This window comes from Charadrius vociferus, unplaced genomic scaffold (genome assembly GCF_000708025.1).
Source record: "Charadrius vociferus isolate BGI_N301 unplaced genomic scaffold, ASM70802v2 scaffold2, whole genome shotgun sequence".
NCBI classification, from domain to species: domain Eukaryota; kingdom Metazoa; phylum Chordata; class Aves; order Charadriiformes; family Charadriidae; genus Charadrius; species Charadrius vociferus.
Genome location: NW_009647595.1, coordinates 4,125,987 through 4,146,836, shown reverse-complemented (window position 1 = coordinate 4,146,836; position 20,850 = coordinate 4,125,987). Strand labels below are relative to the sequence as shown.

Below are 20,850 nucleotides of genomic sequence, written 5' to 3'. Positions count from 1 at the left end.
CCGCCGGGGCAGGGAGGCGGCTGTCCCTCCCGAAGCGGCCGGGGCCGTCCCAACGGCTGCGGGATGGGGTGGAAAAGCGAGGAAAAGGTGAAAACAGTCGCTGCCGCGCGGCCTGGGCAGTGTGCCCGTCGCTGGGGGGGCCCTGGTGGAGTCCCGGAGGGGTCTCCCCTCTTCCTCCTCCTTTTCCCCTCCCACCCAAAACAGCCCTGCCTCGGGCAGCCGGACTCTCGGGCTGGAGAAGGCTGATGTGGCTGAAGCCATAAATCTTCCCCAGACTGTGAGTAATGTACCTGACGTGCCGCTTGACTAATCTGGTTCCCAAACAACAACAAAACCCCCAAGATGGTGAAGCGCCGCGGAGCTGCTGCGTCGCGGCGGGCAGGAAGCTTCTGCAGCAGCGTGGGTGTAATGGGCCCTGGCCAGAGCGCTCCTGTCAAAACCAAACTTTTCTCGCAGAGCTGCGGCTTGTTTTCAGCTGTGCGCAGTCAGGCCTGGGTTTGCTGCCGCCGGGCTGAGGGATGGGTCAGGAGTGTCCAGGACAAAGGGACTCCGAGCAAACAGGGATTCACGGTGAGCCCCGGCTGAGATGCGGCTGTGCAAGGAGGTTTATATAGCAGGTCTCTATTGCTTGCCTTTTTATGCACACTGTAAATAAAAATCAAGTTCAGAATCCAAAGCATCTGATTTCTAAATAGATAGAAGAACGTCTGGCTGGTGGTAATATGATTGTGTTGGGAACGCCGAGTCTGGCATGGGTTTACACATCCCTTTTCCCATTAAAAAGTGTGGGGGTGACATACTGGCTCTGGACAGAGTGCAGAGCCAGGTCTTGGTGCCCAACTGTTCAGCCTGTCAAGATGCCTTGGAGGAGCATGTGGAAATCTGGCAGTACATAAACAGGGGAATAACCTGCCTCGCATACTGGAACTCATCCATCACTGTTACAAAGTTTCAGATTACAGTCATCCAAGAGGAAGTCAACAGTCAAGGGTGTGCTGTTGACATGTAAGATTTAAAGCAGATCTGTCTTGTGCTGTTGGGCTTGGATTCTGCCACTGTGTGGGGCATGTTAACCCAGCCCGTTATTGATTTTGTGTCAACCCTGATAAAATATAAGCTTGAACATCTCGCAACTGCTTCTTCCTTACTGCCATACTCTGTTCTTGGGTTTTGGTCTCCCCATGAGAAAGCTGTGTGGATGGGGGAGATGTGCAGCTGAGATGTTGTGCTCCCAGGTGTAGGTTCTTCTGACCCAGCTCCTGCTGGTAGAAGAGTCTGGTTCTCCTGAGCTGTTGTTGCTGTGAATACTGTCCACCTGTGTCGCTGCTGCTGTTCCCCATCTGCAGTGTCGAAGCGAAGCCTGCAGAAGCTGTGCTTTCCCTGCAGCCATGGTGCCCCCTTCAAGGCTTGCGGTGAAGCCTATGTCCTGAGCCTGGGGGAGGTTTCTTCCACCTCTGGGTCCACATGCAGGTGTCCAAACCAGAACACCCATCTGAACCCTGCTGGAGGAGGTCTGGGTGCTTCATGGGTCTGAAACTCTGACTTGGTCACTTGACTTGTGCGTGGCCCTGCTGATGGAGAGCAAACCTCCCTCTCCTGGCTGTGGGCCTGGGATGGTGATCCTGTTTATCAGTAGGGGGAAACAAGGAGCCTTGTCATGCAGGTTCCACTCCTTTGCAGGAGGTGCGAGTTGGTATGGTGCTCGCATTATTTTTTTTGAGGCTAAATGGTGTAAACATGAGGTCTGTAGAGGAAGCAGCCTGGCTGCATAGGGGTCCTTGTGGCTGTCACAGAGGAAGCTTGTCCCAGTGCTGTGAGCAGCAGCACGTTTCAATGCCTGCCAAAGCTCTGGGGGTGTCCCAGCCACAGCAGCTGAGAGGAGCAGTGAGGTCCCTGGCACCTTTCTTTGAATTTAGACTTGCAGACAGCCATCTCCCATCCCTTGCGAGATGCCTGAGCAGTGGGGGCAGCTCTCTCTTCTGTTCTCCCAGGTGCATTGCCTGTCTTCTCCCTAGCACCTATGAGGCATCCCCACAGCTCTGGGCAGCATGCTGTGTGCATGGGGGGCTCTGCCCAGAGCTTCTGGTGGATGCTGTTTTCCCCTGTTACCCTCAGGGATCTGCGCTGCAGTGCTGTGGCTGCCCAGGGCCTTCTAAGTTTCATATTGCTGCTTGGATCTGCTGATTTGCAGGTCTGCAGAACGTGGAGATGTTAATGCACAGCCTCTTTGTAGATAGTCTTTCATTGCCCTCGAAGAAAATAAGGGGTTAGAGCTCCCTTCCCTAATAATATAGTTACAGCAGAGCTCCAGCAAAAGCAGAAGATGGGCAGTCTTGGACGAGAGCTGTTAATTTGTGTAGTCACTACTATGTGGGGTTTGGAAAATCACCAGCCAAGTCTGAACCTCAGCTGAGCTTTTCCTGTAAGCTTGAAAGAATGTTTTGTAGGGACTCTTTTGTTAATAAATATTTTGAGTGCATATATATGTCATCACAGATGTCCATAGAAGTCTGACTGGCTCGGAGGAATCTACCACCTACAGTAGGAGGATATGGTGTTAAAGACAGAAACAGGTTAAAGGGAGGAAAAGAATACTGCCCAACAGTGTCCCAGCACCAACTGTGCAATCTACATTACCTGCTCCTTTCTGTTAGGGGTATCTTAGCTAGCGCAGAAACAAGGCACCGGAGGCTCATTTAAAAATACCATTGCTGGATGCAAAAACTGCATGCAGACTTCTCAAGAGCAGCCTGCAAGGTGGCAGCTTTGGAGCTCACAATGAAAACCTGTGTATTTTTCTCTCCTTGCAGGAAAAATAGTGTTCAGCAGCCTGCAGAAATAAACAGAATCCTTGCTTTGTGTCATTCACAGCTTTTGTAAAAGGGATGATCACAACAAAGAGAATCTCTTCAACAGCCTGAACTATGATGTTGCTGCCAAGAAGAGAAAAAAAGACCTGCTGAATAACAAAGCCAAGACCCAATGTAAGATGTCTATTTGGACTTTTTTTTTTAATAAAAGTTGCTGCAGGAGAATGGAAAATGCTCCATATCTATGGTTTTTTTGCACAGTGCATGAAGAGTCTTCCAGAGTATCTCAAAGGGCTTTGCGCCTGTGTTTGACTTAAGTAGAGTACTTGGATACAGTTTAATGTGAAGATTTATGCCCCTGTTAGTAATCCCTGCTCTGAGGAGTTGTGCTTGTTGTGTTCAAATTTTTGTCATTTGTGTTTGTCAGAGGGAGGGTAATTTTTTCCTATGGTACATTCAAATGAACCAGTTCCAGGTTTTTTTTTTTCCCCCTGTAGACTTCCGTGTGCACAACAGGCTAAATTTATTCTTCCTTCCATATGCATGTTGAGTACTAATCTACATTACTGGAGGCTACAAGCCTGAATGTGAGCTTTGATCCTATCTCTGTGCGCGGAGTGCATGAAAAATGAAGTAAGATTTCAGCTTGCTCAAAACAATGGAAGGTTTGAAGTCTTTCTGTACGCACAGCAAGCAGCCAGGGTCTCAGATGGTGCGCTGTCAGAGGACTCGGGGGAGCCCGCAGGGACAGCAAGGTCTGCCTTGGTCTGATTGCAAGATAGGTACGGGAGTTAGATGTGAAGGCTACAAATGTAAACATACACAGAGGAAATGAGTTACAATTCCCACACTACTATTAGCTCATTGTGCATCCCCCAGGATTTTGGAAACTGATGCCAAAATCTGGCCCCTCTGTGCATTCGGTTCTCTGAACAAACAAATGTTACCATGACAGTTTTTGGCTGGGTTCTGCTCTGACCTACTATTTAAAAGGGCCTGATGCTGGGTCTGCGTGCCTGTAACTGAGATGGGGTTTGTCCTTGGGCTCACAGTACCAGGCAGGAGTACATCGCTTCATCCTTAGGTGGAAAAAGGAGCACAGTATTTCCTTTAAGGAAGGGAGTCTAGCAGGATGGGGAGAAGAATTCTTTCTTACTCACGCTAGCTGTTGAATTGCCAGTATGTGGTGGAAGAAGGGTCAAGAGCCCATGTGAGAATGGGATGGGAGAAGGATTGAGCTGCACAACTGCTGTTGCAGCAAGGGCTCTTCTGCAAACAGAGTTAGCAGCATGTGGTGGGTACAGGGAAGCTATTTTGGGGAGTGGATGGGACAACTCCCACTTCTGAGAGAAGGGAGGGGCTGTTAGAAATAGGAAAATTTTGGTCCCAAATAGTTTTTTTCTTTTTTAGCAAGTTAGCTGCAAGCACAAGCATGCTCCTCTGAGCCTGACCTCATTGCTAAAAGCTCTCTCCCACATGCCTGGTGTCTCATGACATTTTTGCTCAACTTCAAATTTGACATTCAATCCCAAGCCTGTAACCAAGGTAATGAATAGTTAATAAAATCAATAACAACAAAACCTGGCTGTCAGCCACACTTACTGTCTGGGACCAAAGAAGAGGAGGTGCTATGGTATATCTGTGGCTGGCAGATTAAACATTTACAGTCTTGAGCTGTGTCACTGAAACAGAAGCCCTTTCTAAGGCTCAGGGCTGCAGTCTCAAATGAAGCAGTATGGAAACACAGCGACTCAGTGAGTAGCTAGTTTTGGTTTCAAGCATGGTGTTGTAAACACAAAATAACTTCATTTGCACTGAAAGGGCAGTGAGTGTTATGAGCAGAACAGAGATCTAGACCTCTTCGAGGTGGAAAGTTAATTCAGCAAAATGTCTTTGTCCAAACAGATTTCCACCAGGAGAAGTGGATCTATGTTCACAAGGGGAGCACAAAAGAGGTGAGTGCCTCCATAGGTTTTTTGTTTCCTTTTCTACTGTTTTTTCCAAGCAGTGGAAGATCCTGTGGTGATATAAATCAGAAGCTCTTACGAGATAAGTGGAAGATCTGGCTTGTGGTTGGAATTTCAGTAATGATTTTAAGCCCCAATCAGGGAATGAGGGCTTGCTGTACAAGGCTCTGTACATGTGTTTAAAATATGACTTGTTTGCTTCCCTCAGTTAAAAAAAAAAAACCAGCCATTTGCAGACCAAGCCATAATACTGTTCTTGGCTTTCACCCAGTACAGTCCTAACATGGAAAATCATTGGAATTCATCATAACGGCTCGCTTGCACTCATGGAGAGAAGCGGCTGTACGAGACTGCTCTGAACTCGCACTATATATTGAACCCCGGGAATGCGTGGTGCATTCTCACCCATGAACTCATGGGTCATGAGCAGAGCTCGGGTCATTCTTGGGAAACTACCATAATCCACACTGGGCCATGCCCACTCTTGACGTCAATAAGTGCAGCTCTGCAGGAGACAGGCCTGCCTTCTCCAGCTGTGCACTGGTCCCATGGTTTGTACCCGTTAGCTTGCTAAATTGAGTTGCCCTCGGTCACGTCTTCCTGGTGCTGTCTGGACTCATGTCTGCCAAAACATGATCCAGACTGTTTTTCTCTTCTCAGCGCCATGGTTACTGCACCTTGGGAGAAGCCTTCAACCGACTTGACTTCTCCAGTGCTATCCTGGACTCCAGGCGGTTCAACTATGTTGTGAGGGTGAGTGGAAAGCCAGGGTTTATTTTGCTGTGATGGTGGTGGAGGCTCTGAATGGAGCACCAGTTGGGTGATAGGAAGCACTGGCAATGAAAAGAGGTCCAGGCATGCAAGTTGGGGGTGTTGGGCTTTGCTGCATGAAGTAACTGATGGAAGTTGCGTGGATAGATGCCCAAAACCTCCTCTTTGATCTGTTAAAATGAAGAGGGAGGGAGGTGGTAGTAGTAATGTAGATGATGGGCTCTCCTTAGCCTAGCATTCCTACTGCTTTTCATTTGTAAAATTCACCTCTGAAACACAGAAAACTTAGCTTCTAATTCCTGAGTTCTCAGTTCAGCTTCTAAGATTCCTGTAGCCCCAAAAAGACCATGAGCTCTCTGCAAGGACCATAGGGCAGTGGAGACTTCTTTGAACAGAAGATTCCAGCTCCACAAGGGCTCTGGAGCTTTGTCTCTTTTGGAGTGATAGAGGAGAGACTCCAGGGAACCGAGTGTTTTGGGAATGAGAGGATGGGCTGGTTGTTGTTAATCCTGTGACTGGCAGTGGTTTTAGTAGTGGAAGCATTTGGTTAGCCCTGACACCATTAGTTGGTAGGAAGGAGTCATCAGCCCCAGGTTCCCCACGCTCTGGCTTTGCATAACAGATTGAGACCTTTTTTCGGTTGGGGTGGCCAAGGGGGGGTGGTAGTGGTTGGGGGAGCTACTGTCCCAAGGGCTGCAGGTGCTTTTATGTTTATGTGCATGTGATCTGCAAATTGATCTCCAATTTCAGAATGCTTATCAAGGCTTGGAATTCAGTAAGCTTAAAAAAAATCTGTTATTAACTTGAGGCTGTTTATAAACAGCTCCTTTTCATATCTCATCAGCACTTGATCACTGGTGAGGCACCAGCTGTTCAGGTTTTAGGTTCTGGAGCAAGCAGCATTGGTATTGCTTTCCCTTTGAGTCAAATGTCATGAAAAGTGTCTAAGGAAGAAATGATCTCACAGGTTCACCTTGGTTTGTTCACCTGTCGTCTAGGTGACAGGGAGCCTGTGAAAATTTCTGTCCCCCTGAGAAGGGTAGAGGCATTGGGGGTGACTACCAGCCTCCTGTGCAGAAAGGGCACTGGCAATCACTTGGATGTCCCACTGCAGGGGTGGTGGCAGTGAGCAGGGATGCTGTGGGAGAAAAAGTGGAATACAAGTCCATGGAAACTCAGGCTGTCCTAGCTCTGCTGATCCTGGGACAACTTGTTTTCCTGCTTGTGCAGAGGTGGTGCTCACCAGTGCTGAGGTACTCAGTGTTTTCTGATACGGGATATATATACACACAGCCATGTCATCTTTTGGGAGATTATTGTGGGAGGAACGGTTCATGCTAAGGCTATAACCCTTTAGTCAAAAATAAAGGAGGAAAATAAAACTTTTATATGGTGCTCCAGAGATCCCTTTGACAGACTTTTTGTCTTATGACAACGAAGAACTCCGAAGAACTCCAAAGACCTCTGCTAAGTGTGGCCTCAGATCAAGCTGTGCCATGTGATGGGCTTCTGCTGCTCAGCCCAATGCGATGGGTGTCTCTCATGGGACTGCAATGATTGAGCAGAAGTCCCATTACATTTTTTGAAGAGCAAACTCAAATTTCAGTGGAATTGGTGTGGTCTGGTGGGGAGGTTCAGGCTGACCTTCTTCCCCCTTTTTCCCCATGAGGGCTTCATAAAAGCATCCCAAATCTGCTGTGTATCCAAAATAGCAGTGTTCTGTATGGAAGTCAGCAGGTGTCCTTGTTTCTACAAATTACTTCTTTTGAGCTTTTAAGAGTAGCTTTCCCCCCTGAGTAGTGTTAAGGATACAGCACTACTGAGAAGTATGAAGCTTTCTAATTGAGGCTGACTTGTGGTTTGGCAGATTAAAGAAGATATTAAACCTGGTACCATGGATCAAATATAAAACTGACTTTTTAAAATGAAAGGCTTGTATCGGCCAAGTCTCCGGTGGATAGTAGCTCATAAAATGCCTTATGTGCCAGATTTACTTACGAAAAGCTCTGCCTAGATGTGGATCTTGTTTATGGTCCTTTGCAAATTGCAGGCCTCCTAGAGCACACAGATGAGCAATCTGTCACATGGAAAATGCCTTGAACGTTGGCAGGCAAAGCATTTTTCCCTTCCCTCCCTCTCCTTGTTCTCTCTAGTTCCACCCGCTGCTCAGGGTATCTGATTAATGTCACACTACTTAGTTCATCAAGCAAATGCTTTCCAAGGAGGGAAGTTTAGAGTTGGAGGCTGGGGGAGAGAATATGAGGATGTCTGTAGGGGAAGAAAGGAGAGAAACTGCTGCAGGCTTGGGATTCTGCTGGCTACACCCGAACGTACCCTATAGAGAAATAAGCTATGTCACTGCTGGTGGCAAAATGCGCCTTCAGGCTGAACATCGGCTTGCCTTCTCAAAGCACTCATTTCTGAATTTCTCTGAACTTGAGTGCTACAGTGTTTTCAGTGCTGATTTTTTTTGTTGTACAGAAGTGTCTGCTGCTTAAGATATACCCAAACTAAGTTCTTGGAGTTCCTAATGGTGCGCTGACAAAATGGGCACCCCCTTCAAGGGAGGTAGAGGAGCTGCAAGAAGCTTGGCAGGTATTTTTCGTGGGCAAATACCATCAGCTGTAGACAGTGAGTTCATGTAACTGAAGCAGAAGAAATTTTCCTCCGACATCAGTGGGCAAATACCATCAGCTGTAGACAGTTCATGTAACTGAAGAAATTTTCCTCCGACATCAATCTTATCTTCACAGTCTGCTGATACAACGCTGCAAGTGCTAAGTATCAGTATTGGTGCCGTGACCTGGTCCTTGCAGATCGCTTGAACTGTAGCATCTGCCTATGTGTCACAGGACAATACTCCTTTTTAGAGCTAGTAAAGAAGTGTGTGATCGACCTAAAGGACCCAAACTGTTGTTGGTCTTGAAGCAGTCCTAATTTTTCAGGTCTTACAGATTTAATGAAAAGACTGGAAGTGTTCTGTAAGCATAAGTAATATGAGCAGAGACAAAAGTGCCTGCAGCCCAGAAGTTGTTGGTTCTCCTTTGGGAACACTCTGTTCAGATGACAGTGAGGTTTTGCAGGCTGCTTCCTTCAGGAAGATTTGTCATATGATGATTGTGTAGTAATGTCTCCAGGGAAGGTGCTGTTTCTGATCATAAAAACTGAGGTCAGGTTAAGCTGCATGGGCGCAGCTCTTCTGGAATAATATGATCTAGATAGCATGCAGCCTGCTGAAGCAGTCTCTTAAATTTGTTTCTTAAGTTTTTATAGCAGTTAGCTCCAGGAGTCCTGGATTTATGCTGTGCTGAAAGAGTATCAGCCCGATGCTGTCTCATGGAGGTCTGTCAGCACCTGCACTGTAAATCATTATAACTCGCCTTGCTCTTGCTCTACCTCCCAGCTCAACGCCAATGTGACATTTCAGCCATGCGAAGTGAATGAAGTGAAGGGTTGTGAGAGCAAGGGGGGGTGGGGGGAGCTGGACGAGGAATTTTTCATTGCAATGCATTTGTTTAAGCAGTCCGGATGTGAGGAGCCACATCCCCAACCAGGAGGAGCTTATGGATCCCCACAGCATGCAGTCCAGCTTCCCTATAGCTGGTTGTGGGCATTCAAAGGTGGATTTACACTTCAGTAATTTGATACTTGTCATTTTAATTATTACAAAGCATTTCCCTTCTTGAGGCAAGGTCACACCCTCCTGCTCGGCGCAGTGGGCCTGCTGAGGAATTTTTGGCTCTGTGTGCTGTAAGCCCCTAGCTGTGGGTTATTTGGGGTATGGATTGCTCATGCACCCCAGGGTTGAACCGAGACAGTGGCAGAAGTACCAGCTGGCTGGAGCAGGTCTAAGCAATGCTGTGCACAGCAGTCACGGGTGCAGGGCAGCATGCTTTCATGGCCCTGGAACAGGGGTCCTTGTTCCCTGCCACATGGCAGTTTTTTTGTTTACTTGTTGGTTGTTTTTTGTTGTTTTGGGTTTTTTTTTTTCCCTTGTGCTTATGGGAGGAGGACCTGCTCTGCTCCTGGAGCTAAGGGGCTCATTGCACCGACTGCTAGTGGGGTTTGAGCAGGAGTCCATCACACTCATGGGGAAGCGAGCAGGTTATTGCCCTGCTGTGGAAGATGCCAGCTTTGCAGCAGCTTCAGAATAACTCTCTGCATCTCTTGCCTTTTCTCCTTGGCTCTTGCAGACCCCTGAGAGCAAACAGAATAGGGGTGGGGCAGTAGGAGGGATTTTCCAGGGGGAAGCTACCAGGTCACCCTTTTCAACTTCCTAGGAGTTCAGAATGAATTGGGACCTAATGCTTTGTTTTCTGGAGGTGTTGCAGACTTCCCAGCTCCAACTAAAATCAGCCGGAATGCAATCACTTGGTGTTTTGGAAAAGCAGGCCTTTTAAAATTGCTCTTAACCTTTCCCTGTGCACTCTCTCCTACCATCTGTCCCTCTCAGTTGAGCGTGGGCTGGACTTAATGCAACCACATCATAACACATGCTTGCAGCTCTCCAGCCTTTTTACCCTACTCAGCATTAATCTGAATTCATCAGTCTGCTTTTAGTCTGTATTACGCATGTGGCAACATTGGCATCTACAGCATTATAAAAAAAATAAATCAATTTGGCAGTCCATTAACCGAGACCATACCTTGCTGGGTCTGTGCCAACACTAAAAGACCCTCAATGCACTGGAGCATGTGGGGCACGGATGAACTGTGTTGCTTACTTGTTTTTTGTGTATTACATTGGCACAGAAAAAGGAAAAAAAAAAAAAAGTCTTGATTTGGAGGGCTAGCCAGTCACTTCAGCCAGCGGTCCCTGGGGAGCGGAGCAGTCCTAGAAGTATTCACAACATAGTTTTCATATGGAATTTCATCTTGTGTTTATTGCTGCAGGGGAAGGGAGGTGACACATGATATCTGAGCTGGTTCACTGAACATAAATTGAACCTTAATAAACACAGACAAGGCAAATTTGAATCTGTTCCTTTGGCTAAATTAATTTTGTACCAATTTAGCATTCTTCAAGGAACTGAGATTTTATCTTTGTGCCTCTTAAGAATGTCCCTAGCATCTAGCTCTTACGGTATTGCATTACGTGACGCTTATCACTGGGTGCATTTTGGCGTTTTCAGTAACGGGCACAACATTGCTAACACCCAGCCTGGAGGAAGCTGTTTCTGTGCCAGTTCCAGAATGGTGCAATCTGGAGACAGCAGTTGTTTATGCACAGAAGGGCTGATCTGGGTACATGTGTGGCTAATGTACAGATGGAGTCTGGCAAGTTGATTGCTACAATCAAAGGTCTGAAGGCTAAATAGTTCAGCGTAAGCAAAGTATTACATACTACTCTGGGACACTGACTTTTTTATTTCTTCCAGTATTCAATGAAATGAAGAAAAGACAGGTTTTAAAACTTTCCAAATATCTTGCGAACTGCTTTGTTTTTAAAAGTATCTAGTCCTTGTGGTCTCAGTTTAGCTGATATAGCAAGAAGATCTGCTGATGCCTATGTACCAAATACTACCCAACTCTCCTGCATCTCTTGTTTCCCTCAAATGAGCCAAGAGAACAGGCAGCCTGCACTTCACAGGAGTTAGTGCAGGTCTGTTTTCATCTTGTTTTCTTTCGGTCATGCAAGGTGCAAGATATTAATAGAATGTAAACTCGAAGCCATCTGATGATGGTATTGGCCTGGAAATTAAACGGAAGAAGAGATCGGTCACTCTAGGCGACCTCACTGCTCCGAACTGGCAGTCACATGCCAGCGCCTGAGATGAGCGGAGCAGACGAATGACTGCAGTAATACCTCTCCCTGAGCTCCGCGCTTCATGGCAAGCTGCCGGTGACTTTTTGGATACATTCCTGTCATTCTTACAGTGGGGCAAACAGTTCAGCTCATGACTTATCGAGTCTTGTCAAAAGCCATCTTAGTTACTTGACACAAGTAGTTGCACCTTCTCTGGGCTCTCTGCAGTGCCAGCAATGGGATACTGTAGCTGCAGATGATAAAGGATTAATAAGCTAGTCATGTGGTAACGTGTTGATTGATTTGTAGCATAAAAGGTTTTTCCTTTCCTTTCTAAATTAAAACAGAAGGCTATGTACATCCAAAACAAATGGACTGACACGTGGACAGTCTGTGTATTTATATAATGCTGGGGGAAGGGAGGAAGGCTTGGAAGATCACAGGCCACATGTTCTGCAGAGCATGATCTGTAGGAAACTTCCACAGCTGCTTTTGTGGTGGTACAGAGCCGGGGAGGAGAGGGCATCTTCCCTGTGGGAAATGCTTCCTTTAGCAACTGCAGCCCAAATTTGTACTCATGTACAAGCATTTGGTTTGTACATGAGTCAGGGGGTCAGCGATGGGAAGCAAATCCAAATCAAAAGTAAAAGCGAGATTTCCATTAGGGGAGGTTAACAAGTAAACAGGACAAACAGGGAAAGGTGGTTTGGTGTTGCAGCTGTAAGAGCTGAACAGAGAGGAGGAAATCTTGGGGGAACAGGGGTTTTGGGGGAAGTATTTGTTTTCAATATAGTGCTTAACCTTTCTGTCGTGGCGACAGCACTCCGACAAAACCCATGCAACCCAGGAGTTTGACGTAAATTGTGGAGTCTGATTCTCATTAATGCCCCATCAATAATATTCCCATCCAAACAGGCATTTGCTCGTGTTCCCTAATGACACTACTTGTTTATGTCCCAGTGAAGGACGGTGACGTTGGCTGTTCGTTGTTCCCTTGGTGTGAATAGAGGCTGTCAGTCTGAGCACTGCTCTGTGGTTTCTCTGCATCTTGGAACCATGAAATCAAGTTTCTTCTCCACTTGAAGATCATTAGAATGTCTTTCCCCTACCCCCCACCCCTTTCGATGTGGGTTTAATTATTTGGCCTCAGCTCTCCTCCCCCTTTGCATTAGTTTGCTCTGTCGTTCTGTCTCCCTTTTATTTTCAAGCAGCAAACAAGTCTCTGGACTGTTTTGCTGTGTCATGTGACCAGGAGTCAAGATTAGAAAGGTATCTCTGTGCTCTAAGGCTTGAAACTTCTATTTTTATCCACAGCTGTTGGAGCTGATAGCAAAGTCTCAGCTGACGTCACTGAGTGGCATTGCCCAGAAAAACTACATGAACATTTTGGAAAAAGTGGTGCAGAAAGGTAAGAAGCGGAAACAGTGAGGGGGAGGAGGAGTAGTGTGATTTAATCTGTTGTATTCCATGTGAACCACATCCTCGAGAATAGTCGATGCAAGACGGGTGAAGAGGAGCACCACTGCTTACTTCTGTAGAGCAGTTCCACTTTCCCTTGGTGAAGGGCTGTGCTGAGGGTAGGGGGAGTGGGGAGAAATGTCTGTGTTCTCATAGGTATCTGAGAGGTGATGCCTCCTTCTGTAACTTTCCTTGCTACCACCCCTTCTGCGTCTTACTGAGTCCTGTTTCTGACTGCAGAAGAGATGGCTGCTTCTGCCCCCAGCCTGGCACATCTGCAGTCTCTGGTGCCACCTTGTCACCAGTTTGGTGTATCATCAAGTGCTCCCACTGCTCCAGAGGAAAGGAAAGCTCGAGGGCTGTCTTCACTTGCTGCGGAGGGCTGAATTGTGGTTGAGATGTGGCACTTCCCTCCCTGATGCTTTAGCTCTGGCTGAAGCCTGGGAATTGAGAGCACCTTGTTAGTGTGTGTCTACATAATGAGAAAGGAGATCCTGAGCTGTCTCCCTGCACATCAGCTGGGGTAGATAGGGAAGAGGTGCACATAGATAACATCTTGCACATATCGGAGGGGAAAACTGGCTGGTTGCCAATGGCTGGAAATGGGAAGTGCTGCAGAAAGGGCAGATATCTCATCTGCTTATCCTGGGAGGATCTCTTTCCATCTGCTGTCTAACCTGCTGTGCCTGGCTAATGTTTAAGTGCTTTCCTCCAAAAAGAAAAGTGCAGGCTGCCTCTCTCAGCCTGTGAGATTATAGCAGATAACTTGACTTGCCTGAAAAACATGTCGATTCAGAAAAGGACTTCTGCAGTTTCCATTTTTAACCTTTCCTGTTCTTCCAAAGTCCTCGAAGATCAGCAGAACATCAGGCTAATACGGGAATTGCTGCAGACCCTCTACACATCGCTCTGCACATTAGTTCAACGGGTTGGCAAGTCTGTCCTGGTTGGAAACATCAACATGTGGGTGCACAGAATGGAGAGTATTCTCCACTGGCAGCAGCAACTGAACAACATTCAGATCACCAGGGTAAGCACAAATCCTGAAAGCTAATAATAATGTGGCTCCTTCGTGAAACCTTCTCATGTAGCAGCTGTCATTTGGGTGACTGCATCCCACTGTACTCCCAATGCAAGCACAGTGCTGGGGAGGGACCTGGAGTTGCCAAAATAACTGGGTGCATTCCTAGCATTACTTGTGTCCCTTAACTCAAACTCAACATACACAGCCCAGGATCATGCTTGCTGTTACTGGTCACGGACTGTGGCTTGACTCCTTAATGGCCATGAAGTGCTGTGCAAGCAGAGCTGGGCAGGAAACCATCTCCCCCTCTTGAGATTCTTCAGAGATTAGGCCTCAATATGAAAAGTCAACTCGGTCTTTCTCAAACTGAGGAATTGCCTTCAAAACTTGTTTATCAGATAGTTGAGGTTTTTAGATTTGTTTAATCTGTGAATTAAATGCAAATTTCCAAATAGCTGCATAACTTCATGCTTCCTGGCTGAAAATATCAACGATTCTTCCAGTAGTCTGGAGCTGCCCGTTCCAGCCGGACGAGTCCTGCTTTCACAACATCTGTTTTTTCAACAGTGTCTGTGGGGATGGGAAAGAGATGTATGAGTTGATAGATTCCTAACCTGGCTTTGCATGGGAATCAAATCTGAACTTACTTCACTTCACAGAAGGGTTGAGGTTGAAGGGGTCTCTGGAGGTTATCTAGTCCAACCCCCGCTGCTCAAGCAGGGACACCTGCAACCAGTTGCCCAAGAACTGTGGCTTGTGACTCCAAACTGTGTCAAGGCTATTTTTTTCCCACCTTGGATGGATACTTACTCCACAGAAGTGCTGAAACTTTCCCCCAGTGCTGACCTCTGTGTTAGTGTGCCCCTTGTAGGACTTTTCTGCGGTGAACTGAACTGTGAAATTCCCACTTGGGCAGACCATGGCATGGCCAAAGGGAATTATAAAAAGCACATTTTTCCCTGGTGGGTCAACCAGAGAGGCATTTGCAAAGGGCCTGCTTCCATCATTTTACATAGCTGTGTTCTCTGGGAACACCTGGAAACAATTTCCAGTTTTTCAGTTAGAGTAATGTGGGTAGCAGGACACAGCAGAAGATGAACTCTGGAAGGTCCCAGGAAGTTTCAAGAGCTGCAAAAGCAGCAGTACTTTATCTGAGTGCGATCTCTGCCCCAGCTCTGTTGTCCCTCCTGGTGTGGAGCTCTTTGGATGGGCTGTGGCTCCCATTGCCTTGCAGGGTAAGCACTGGCCCAACTGTGGGGTCGGTCCTGGGGCACAGCAGGTCTGTGAGCTGGAAAGCTGCACTACGCTTGGTCACTGCCAGGGTCAGCTCCACCCAGGGATCTGCTGTCCTGAGTGCACCACAGGTCAGGACCTACCTCAGTAGTTCAATGTGGGTTTTTTCCCCTCTACTTTAGGGACTCATAAAACACAGAGAAGCATTTCAAAGCACTCTGCCTGTCCAGACAAAAGCGCATCAAAATATTGCTTGTGAATGGAACTGCCTTTTATGTATACTTACTTACGTGTAGGCTTACAGACACTTTTCTAAAATAAATAAAATAGATGTCAAGCTTGCAAAACAAAAATTTCACACCACTGAAGATGACTTCAGGTCAAGCTAGAACAAAACCAGCTGAGATTAGAGGAAGGAAGAACAAGCTCAGCTCTGTGCAGCCAGTTGCTTACAGTGCACTGAATGCTTCTGGTGTTTCTGGAATAGGGGGGGATGTCTTGCAACAGCAAGACCTAAACCTTTTTTCTTTAAAAAAAAAAAAACCCAACAAAAAAACCCCACCAAACTTGCAAAATACTGAGGGTGCTAGAGCTGCTTTAAAAAAAAAAAAAATTCTGTCCAGAAAGTGACAGCATGCTGATGTGCTCTGATCTAATCTGTGTTCTTTCTCCAAAAAAAGTAATGTCTGAAAAGTCCTGGAAAGGAGTACTGAGGGAAAAGAGGTAGCAGATAAGTCTTTGGCCCTGACTCAGAAAACCTGTAAGGATTTGCTTGAGTCATACTGGTTTCTTCAGAAATAAGACTGAAGCATAAGCTCTGGGCTTTTTTGACCTAAGAGCCTCTGAGCTTAGTGCTGCCTGTTGTGCCCTAGTGAAGCTTCTGTGTGGAGAGAGTGCAGGAGAATGCAAAAGCCAGGCTGGTGAGGGAAATTAACGGGAGGTGATCCAAGGCTCCAGTGCATTCTTCCTACCCCAAAATATGACCTCAGTTTGCACTGATGGGCAGGCACGCTGAGTCTGGTCTTGTGGATTGTACCAAGAAAGCATCTACATGTAACCAGGCAGTATGCTTGCAGCTTAACCCTTAGCATGCAGCATTAAAGCTGTCATGGAAAGAAATGTCCTCTGGAGATGGCAGAGACAGTTCACCCCTTCTGGAGAGGTTGTTTCAGGCCCGTATTGCTCGTGGAGATGGCCAAAAATGATGCCTTGGTTGAAAAGCTGTGGTCCTTACAGATACTGGGCAGTGCTGCGTGGTCTGGGCAGGCTGGTCACTGGGGCACAGAAGGGAAGGTGGGAACTGTTTGGGTACAGGGTCTGGGCAGGCTGGTCACTGGGGCACACAGAAGGTGGGAACTGTTTGGGTACAGACATACTTCTTGTGCCTGTGGAGTTTCACATGCCGTGGGATTGCTGGAGATGGGGCTGTATGATTAAAATCAGCCTTGTGCAGTGTTCTCCTGCTGATGGCGATCTGTGTGCTTCTTGTTTGAAAGGGTTAATAGCTCTGCCAATTGCGAGATGGGTGCTGTGACTCTGCGCCTTAAAATAGCAGCGTCTCTGTGCAGGGTAAATGATAAACTTGGCACATCTGTCTAACATTGTTTCTTCGTTGAGGCCCAATCCGAAAAGCTGATGTTTGCCTTAATAAGGCTGGGGCTGGTTTGGGGGCAGCTGGAGCCCGGGTTGTGGTCCTTGCTGATGTCTTGCTCCCATCTGTGCCTTGGATTTCCCCTGAGTGCAGGACCTGCTGATCCATCGTGGTGAATTTGTCCTGAAGCTGTTCTGCCATACGGACTTGCAAAATAGTCCTGGACCCTGTGTGGACCAGGCAAAGGTGGATGGGGGGTGAAGGTGGCTTTTGGCTCTTTGGGCTAGGATGTGTTTTGGTGTGGCTGAAGAGCCTGGAAAACCACAGCTGCAGCTGATGGGAAAGGGGCAGGTCCTTCAAGTGTTCACACAGGAAAAGTTAGTCTTGCCAGCAGTGACCTGGGAAGCCATGCAGGAAAACATCCTGCTGCGGGTACTCATCAGCCATTGCTGTGGTTACAGCAGGATCCTGTGATGACATAAGCTAAAACACATGTCAGAAGAGCATGAGATTCCCAGCAATGTGTGTAACAGGAGGCTGAACTTAAGATGTAATGCTGATGTCCCTCATGGTTGAGAGACCTGGATAGTTAATAGCTGGTGCCACGATGCAGCCAAGGTCCTGCTGTAGTGAAAGCTGGTAGTGGTGCTTCTGGGAGCAGAGTCTCATGAGTACGGATGTGGGATGGACAAAAAGGGAAGAAGGAGCCTTGGACTGCAACTCTGCTTCTAACTATTGTAATAAAAATACGTGTCCTCTTCCTTGAGGGTATCTCAAACTGTTCTGGGGGAGAAGGTTAAATGTCTCAGTCGCTATGTGAAGAGCAATGCTTAAAAAGCAGTAACTCTACTGCAAGCTATAATTGCTTGTTTTTTCAGCTTCCTGTGAGCTCAATTTTGTCTGTCTCTTGCAGCCTGCCTTTAAAGGAACCACTTTCACAGACCTGCCATTGTGTTTACAATTGAACATCATGCAGCGACTGAGTGATGGGAGAGACCTGGTTAGCCTCGGTCAGGTGGCTCCCGACCTGCAAGTGCTCAGCGAAGACCGGCTGCTGTGGAAGAAACTCTGCCAGTACCACTTTACGGACAGACAGGTACAAGGAGGGATGCAAACTTCCATGAGTTGCTTGTTGTAACCCGCTAGCAAGTGAAGACACATGGGCAGGACACTCTTATTTTACTATCTTTTGGATCTAAGGGCTGTGCCGCAAGCTGATAATACAGGCTGACACAAGAACGGCTGTGAAGATGATTTATGTAGAGGGTTTTTGAATGCCACAGCAATGATTCCTGAAATAGGAGCCTGAGGAATTAGTCATACGGTGAACTTCTTCAACCCTAATCCAGGTGGTAACAACTGCAAGTCATGCAGTTGGTCCTCGCCCCACGTGTGCGGGGAAAACGTGCAGGCAAGCTCCAGCAATCACCCCGATGTCCCAGGGACTGACACCCTCGCAGAGAATCTCTGTGGATGTGGTCCATGAGCGATGAGTTGTACTCTCTTGCCCTTTAGAGCAAGAAATCCCCTCTGAGCTGTTTCGTGAGTGACAGGACGGTATGTGGAAAACAGCCCTGCTGCCATCCATGCTGTACCTGTGTAAACATCTTTGGCCTTTTGCAGGCTGGTAATCATCTGGGGTCTTCTAAACTTAAAAGCAAACAAACAAACAAAAGTCCCTCTCTGTGTTTATGGGTGAATGTCCGGGGTGTTTATACCAGACCTCTGCACTTCAGGGACCATGTGCCAGATTTCTTTGCTGACTTGGCTTTATTTGCTCACTCTGGATCTGGCTTTGGGGAAGTTATGTCTATTAACAATTAAATTCTAATCCAGTCTCTGCAACTAATGAACCCTAAAAGAAAGATGGGTGTCTCCTAAGCTGATGTGACAAATCACTGACTCTTAGAGTTAATGAAAAAGCAAAATACTTTTAACTTCTGAAACTGTTAAATGCAGCTACGCTCACTGTCCTGCCAGCCAGAAACAGTGGCTAAAGTAGTATAAAATAGCTTCCAGGATTTCAGGCTTTCATACAATAATATTCATGAAATGGGGATAGACCCCGATAATAGTATTGGGTGAGGCTGTTGCCATAAGGAAGCTGGTTATATCCGGATATTCAGAGCTTTCTTGGTGTTACAAGGGAACTGTTATGGGACTGGTAATGATGACACACAAGGGAGAGGAGAACAACATGAGTTGAAGAGAAAAAAAGCACATTATTTTACCTCCTACAATTTTGATTACTTTTTTTTCTTTCAGATTCGCAAACGGCTAATCTTATCTGACAAGGGACAGCTGGATTGGAAAAAGATGTACTTTAAGCTCATAAGGTGTTACCCACGGAAGGAGCAGTATGGTGACACGCTGCAGCTGTGCAGGCACTGCCACATCCTCTCCTGGAAGGTATGAGGTGTTGATGGGACAAACTCAACTGGGGCATGAGCCATGGGGCACTCAGTGCTTCCTCTGATTGCAGCTGTTTTAGGATGCTGTAGTTCCTTTGCCTGCATAACCTACTGTTTTCCTGTATCTTAATCCTCCCTCAGCTATTAAGGCCCTTTCTCCTCTGTGCTTCAAAGGTCCCATCTTCTCTACATTGAACAAGAGTAGTGGCCATCAAGGACAGAGGGGAGGGAGATGGGCATGCTGCAGGGCTGCCTGCAGTAGATCATCTTAGTGCTGTCAGCAACTCCTGCCACCCATTACATGGAGGTGGAGGTCCTGGCAGCAGGATTAGCTGGAACAAGAGCTGATGGCTACAAAACAGACCAGGACAAAAATTCTGCTGGCCACTGTGTTGATATCCAAGGCATGTCTCTGGAGTTAAACTCGCATAGCTGATGGTAGGCTCCAGCCTCTCTGCTTTCAGAAGAGGGGAAAAGAATGAATTGGATCTTTGCTGGTTTTATTTTCCCTGACTTGCCAGTAGCCCCTAAAATCTGAAGCCCAGTTCTGAGCTGTCTGCTTTGGCGAGAGCAGAAATATTATTCTGGGCTCTGCTCTATCTATTTGCAAGCGGGACGTCTGGCAGAGGGGCAGCGCTAAGTTGGCTGATGCTCTGGCACCCTTTCCACAGTCTCTCTAAATGGAGTTGTTTTCTTCTTTCCCAGGGTACTGATCACCCTTGCACAGCCAACAACCCGGAGACTTGCTCCACTTCTCTTTCACCGCAAGACTTTATCAACTTGTTCAGGTTCTGAACTTGGGTCACCGCAGCTTACGCGATTCTTACAGGACACTTTATGCCACTGAGCTTGGACACTCCATTTGTAAATAGTGTAAATATTCATGTTTGTTCAAAGCTCCTGAGTCAAGGAACAAGAGGATCTCAGAGATGAAAGGTGAAATTGCTCACTGATGTGCAGCACTTAAGGAATACAGACTTCCATAGGACTGGTGTATAAATGCAGCATGTTGTACAGAGTCCCTTTTTTATGATCAGAGTACAAGATACAGGGCAAAAAAACTTCACTTGTTGTTTTTAGAAGTTAAAAATGAATTTGCCCCACAACCATTTGAGAACTCTTTTGGTTTGTTTCTAACGAGAGAAAGCAATATGAGGCTAGGACTGTTGAACTGTTTCTCCATCTGGTTTTATTTAGCATACATATTTATAAATATGACGTTTTAAAAATATTTATGAAAAAATATCCCTGTGACAAGTTTAATAATACTTTTATGTTTTTAAAAAGGACACATTCTGAAATACTTAGGATAGGACTCTAGCCTACTCGCAAAAGAGAATCGCACCATACCACTTTCTACCTCTAATAGATTGAGTACCTTTCAAACAAAAATCCAGTGTACAATGTGAACTTTTGTATTTTGTACAATGATTTAAAGGGAAATGTTTGTGGTAGTAAGCATCTTTTCTTGTATTAATGCTTACCTTTTTACATTAGTTTTCTTGCTCTACTCAGTGCTTGAATGCCTAGATGATAGGCACCACAGAAATACCTAAGACTTTACTCCATCCTCATTTAATTTGTTGGTTTTATGAAAGACTGATCAAAAGGGAAAAGAGAAGCCACAAGGATGAAGATTATCTAAAAGGGAGGAAGTTCTATTATAGAGAAACAAAGGACTGGATTTAATGTCACAATGTAAATTTGTATCAACTCCACTAGGTTAATTGCACTGGTTGAAATACCAAGTGAGGTTAGAATCTGGTTCTTCAAGCCCATGTTTTCCTAGTTTTTCAACATATACACTGCGCTGTATTCCCACTGCTGTCAAGTGAAGTC

The 20,850-nt window shown here is 46.5% G+C and overlaps 1 protein-coding gene across 1 annotated transcript in view; it reads left to right on the top strand.

Annotated features, from left to right (window-relative positions):
- FBXO32 (F-box protein 32) overlaps nt 1-20,347 on the top strand; it is a 23,570-nt gene extending 3,223 nt beyond the window's left edge. The window contains exons 2-9 of the mRNA XM_009881043.1: nt 2,847-2,984; nt 4,716-4,765; nt 5,438-5,530; nt 12,609-12,702; nt 13,598-13,782; nt 17,514-17,696; nt 18,866-19,009; nt 19,717-20,347. Coding sequence (XP_009879345.1) covers nt 2,847-2,984; nt 4,716-4,765; nt 5,438-5,530; nt 12,609-12,702; nt 13,598-13,782; nt 17,514-17,696; nt 18,866-19,009; nt 19,717-19,806 — 977 coding nt within the window. The 3' untranslated portion in view covers nt 19,807-20,347. The remainder of the gene's footprint in view (nt 1-2,846; nt 2,985-4,715; nt 4,766-5,437; nt 5,531-12,608; nt 12,703-13,597; nt 13,783-17,513; nt 17,697-18,865; nt 19,010-19,716) is intronic.
- Nucleotides 20,348-20,850: the final 503 nt, after the last annotated feature.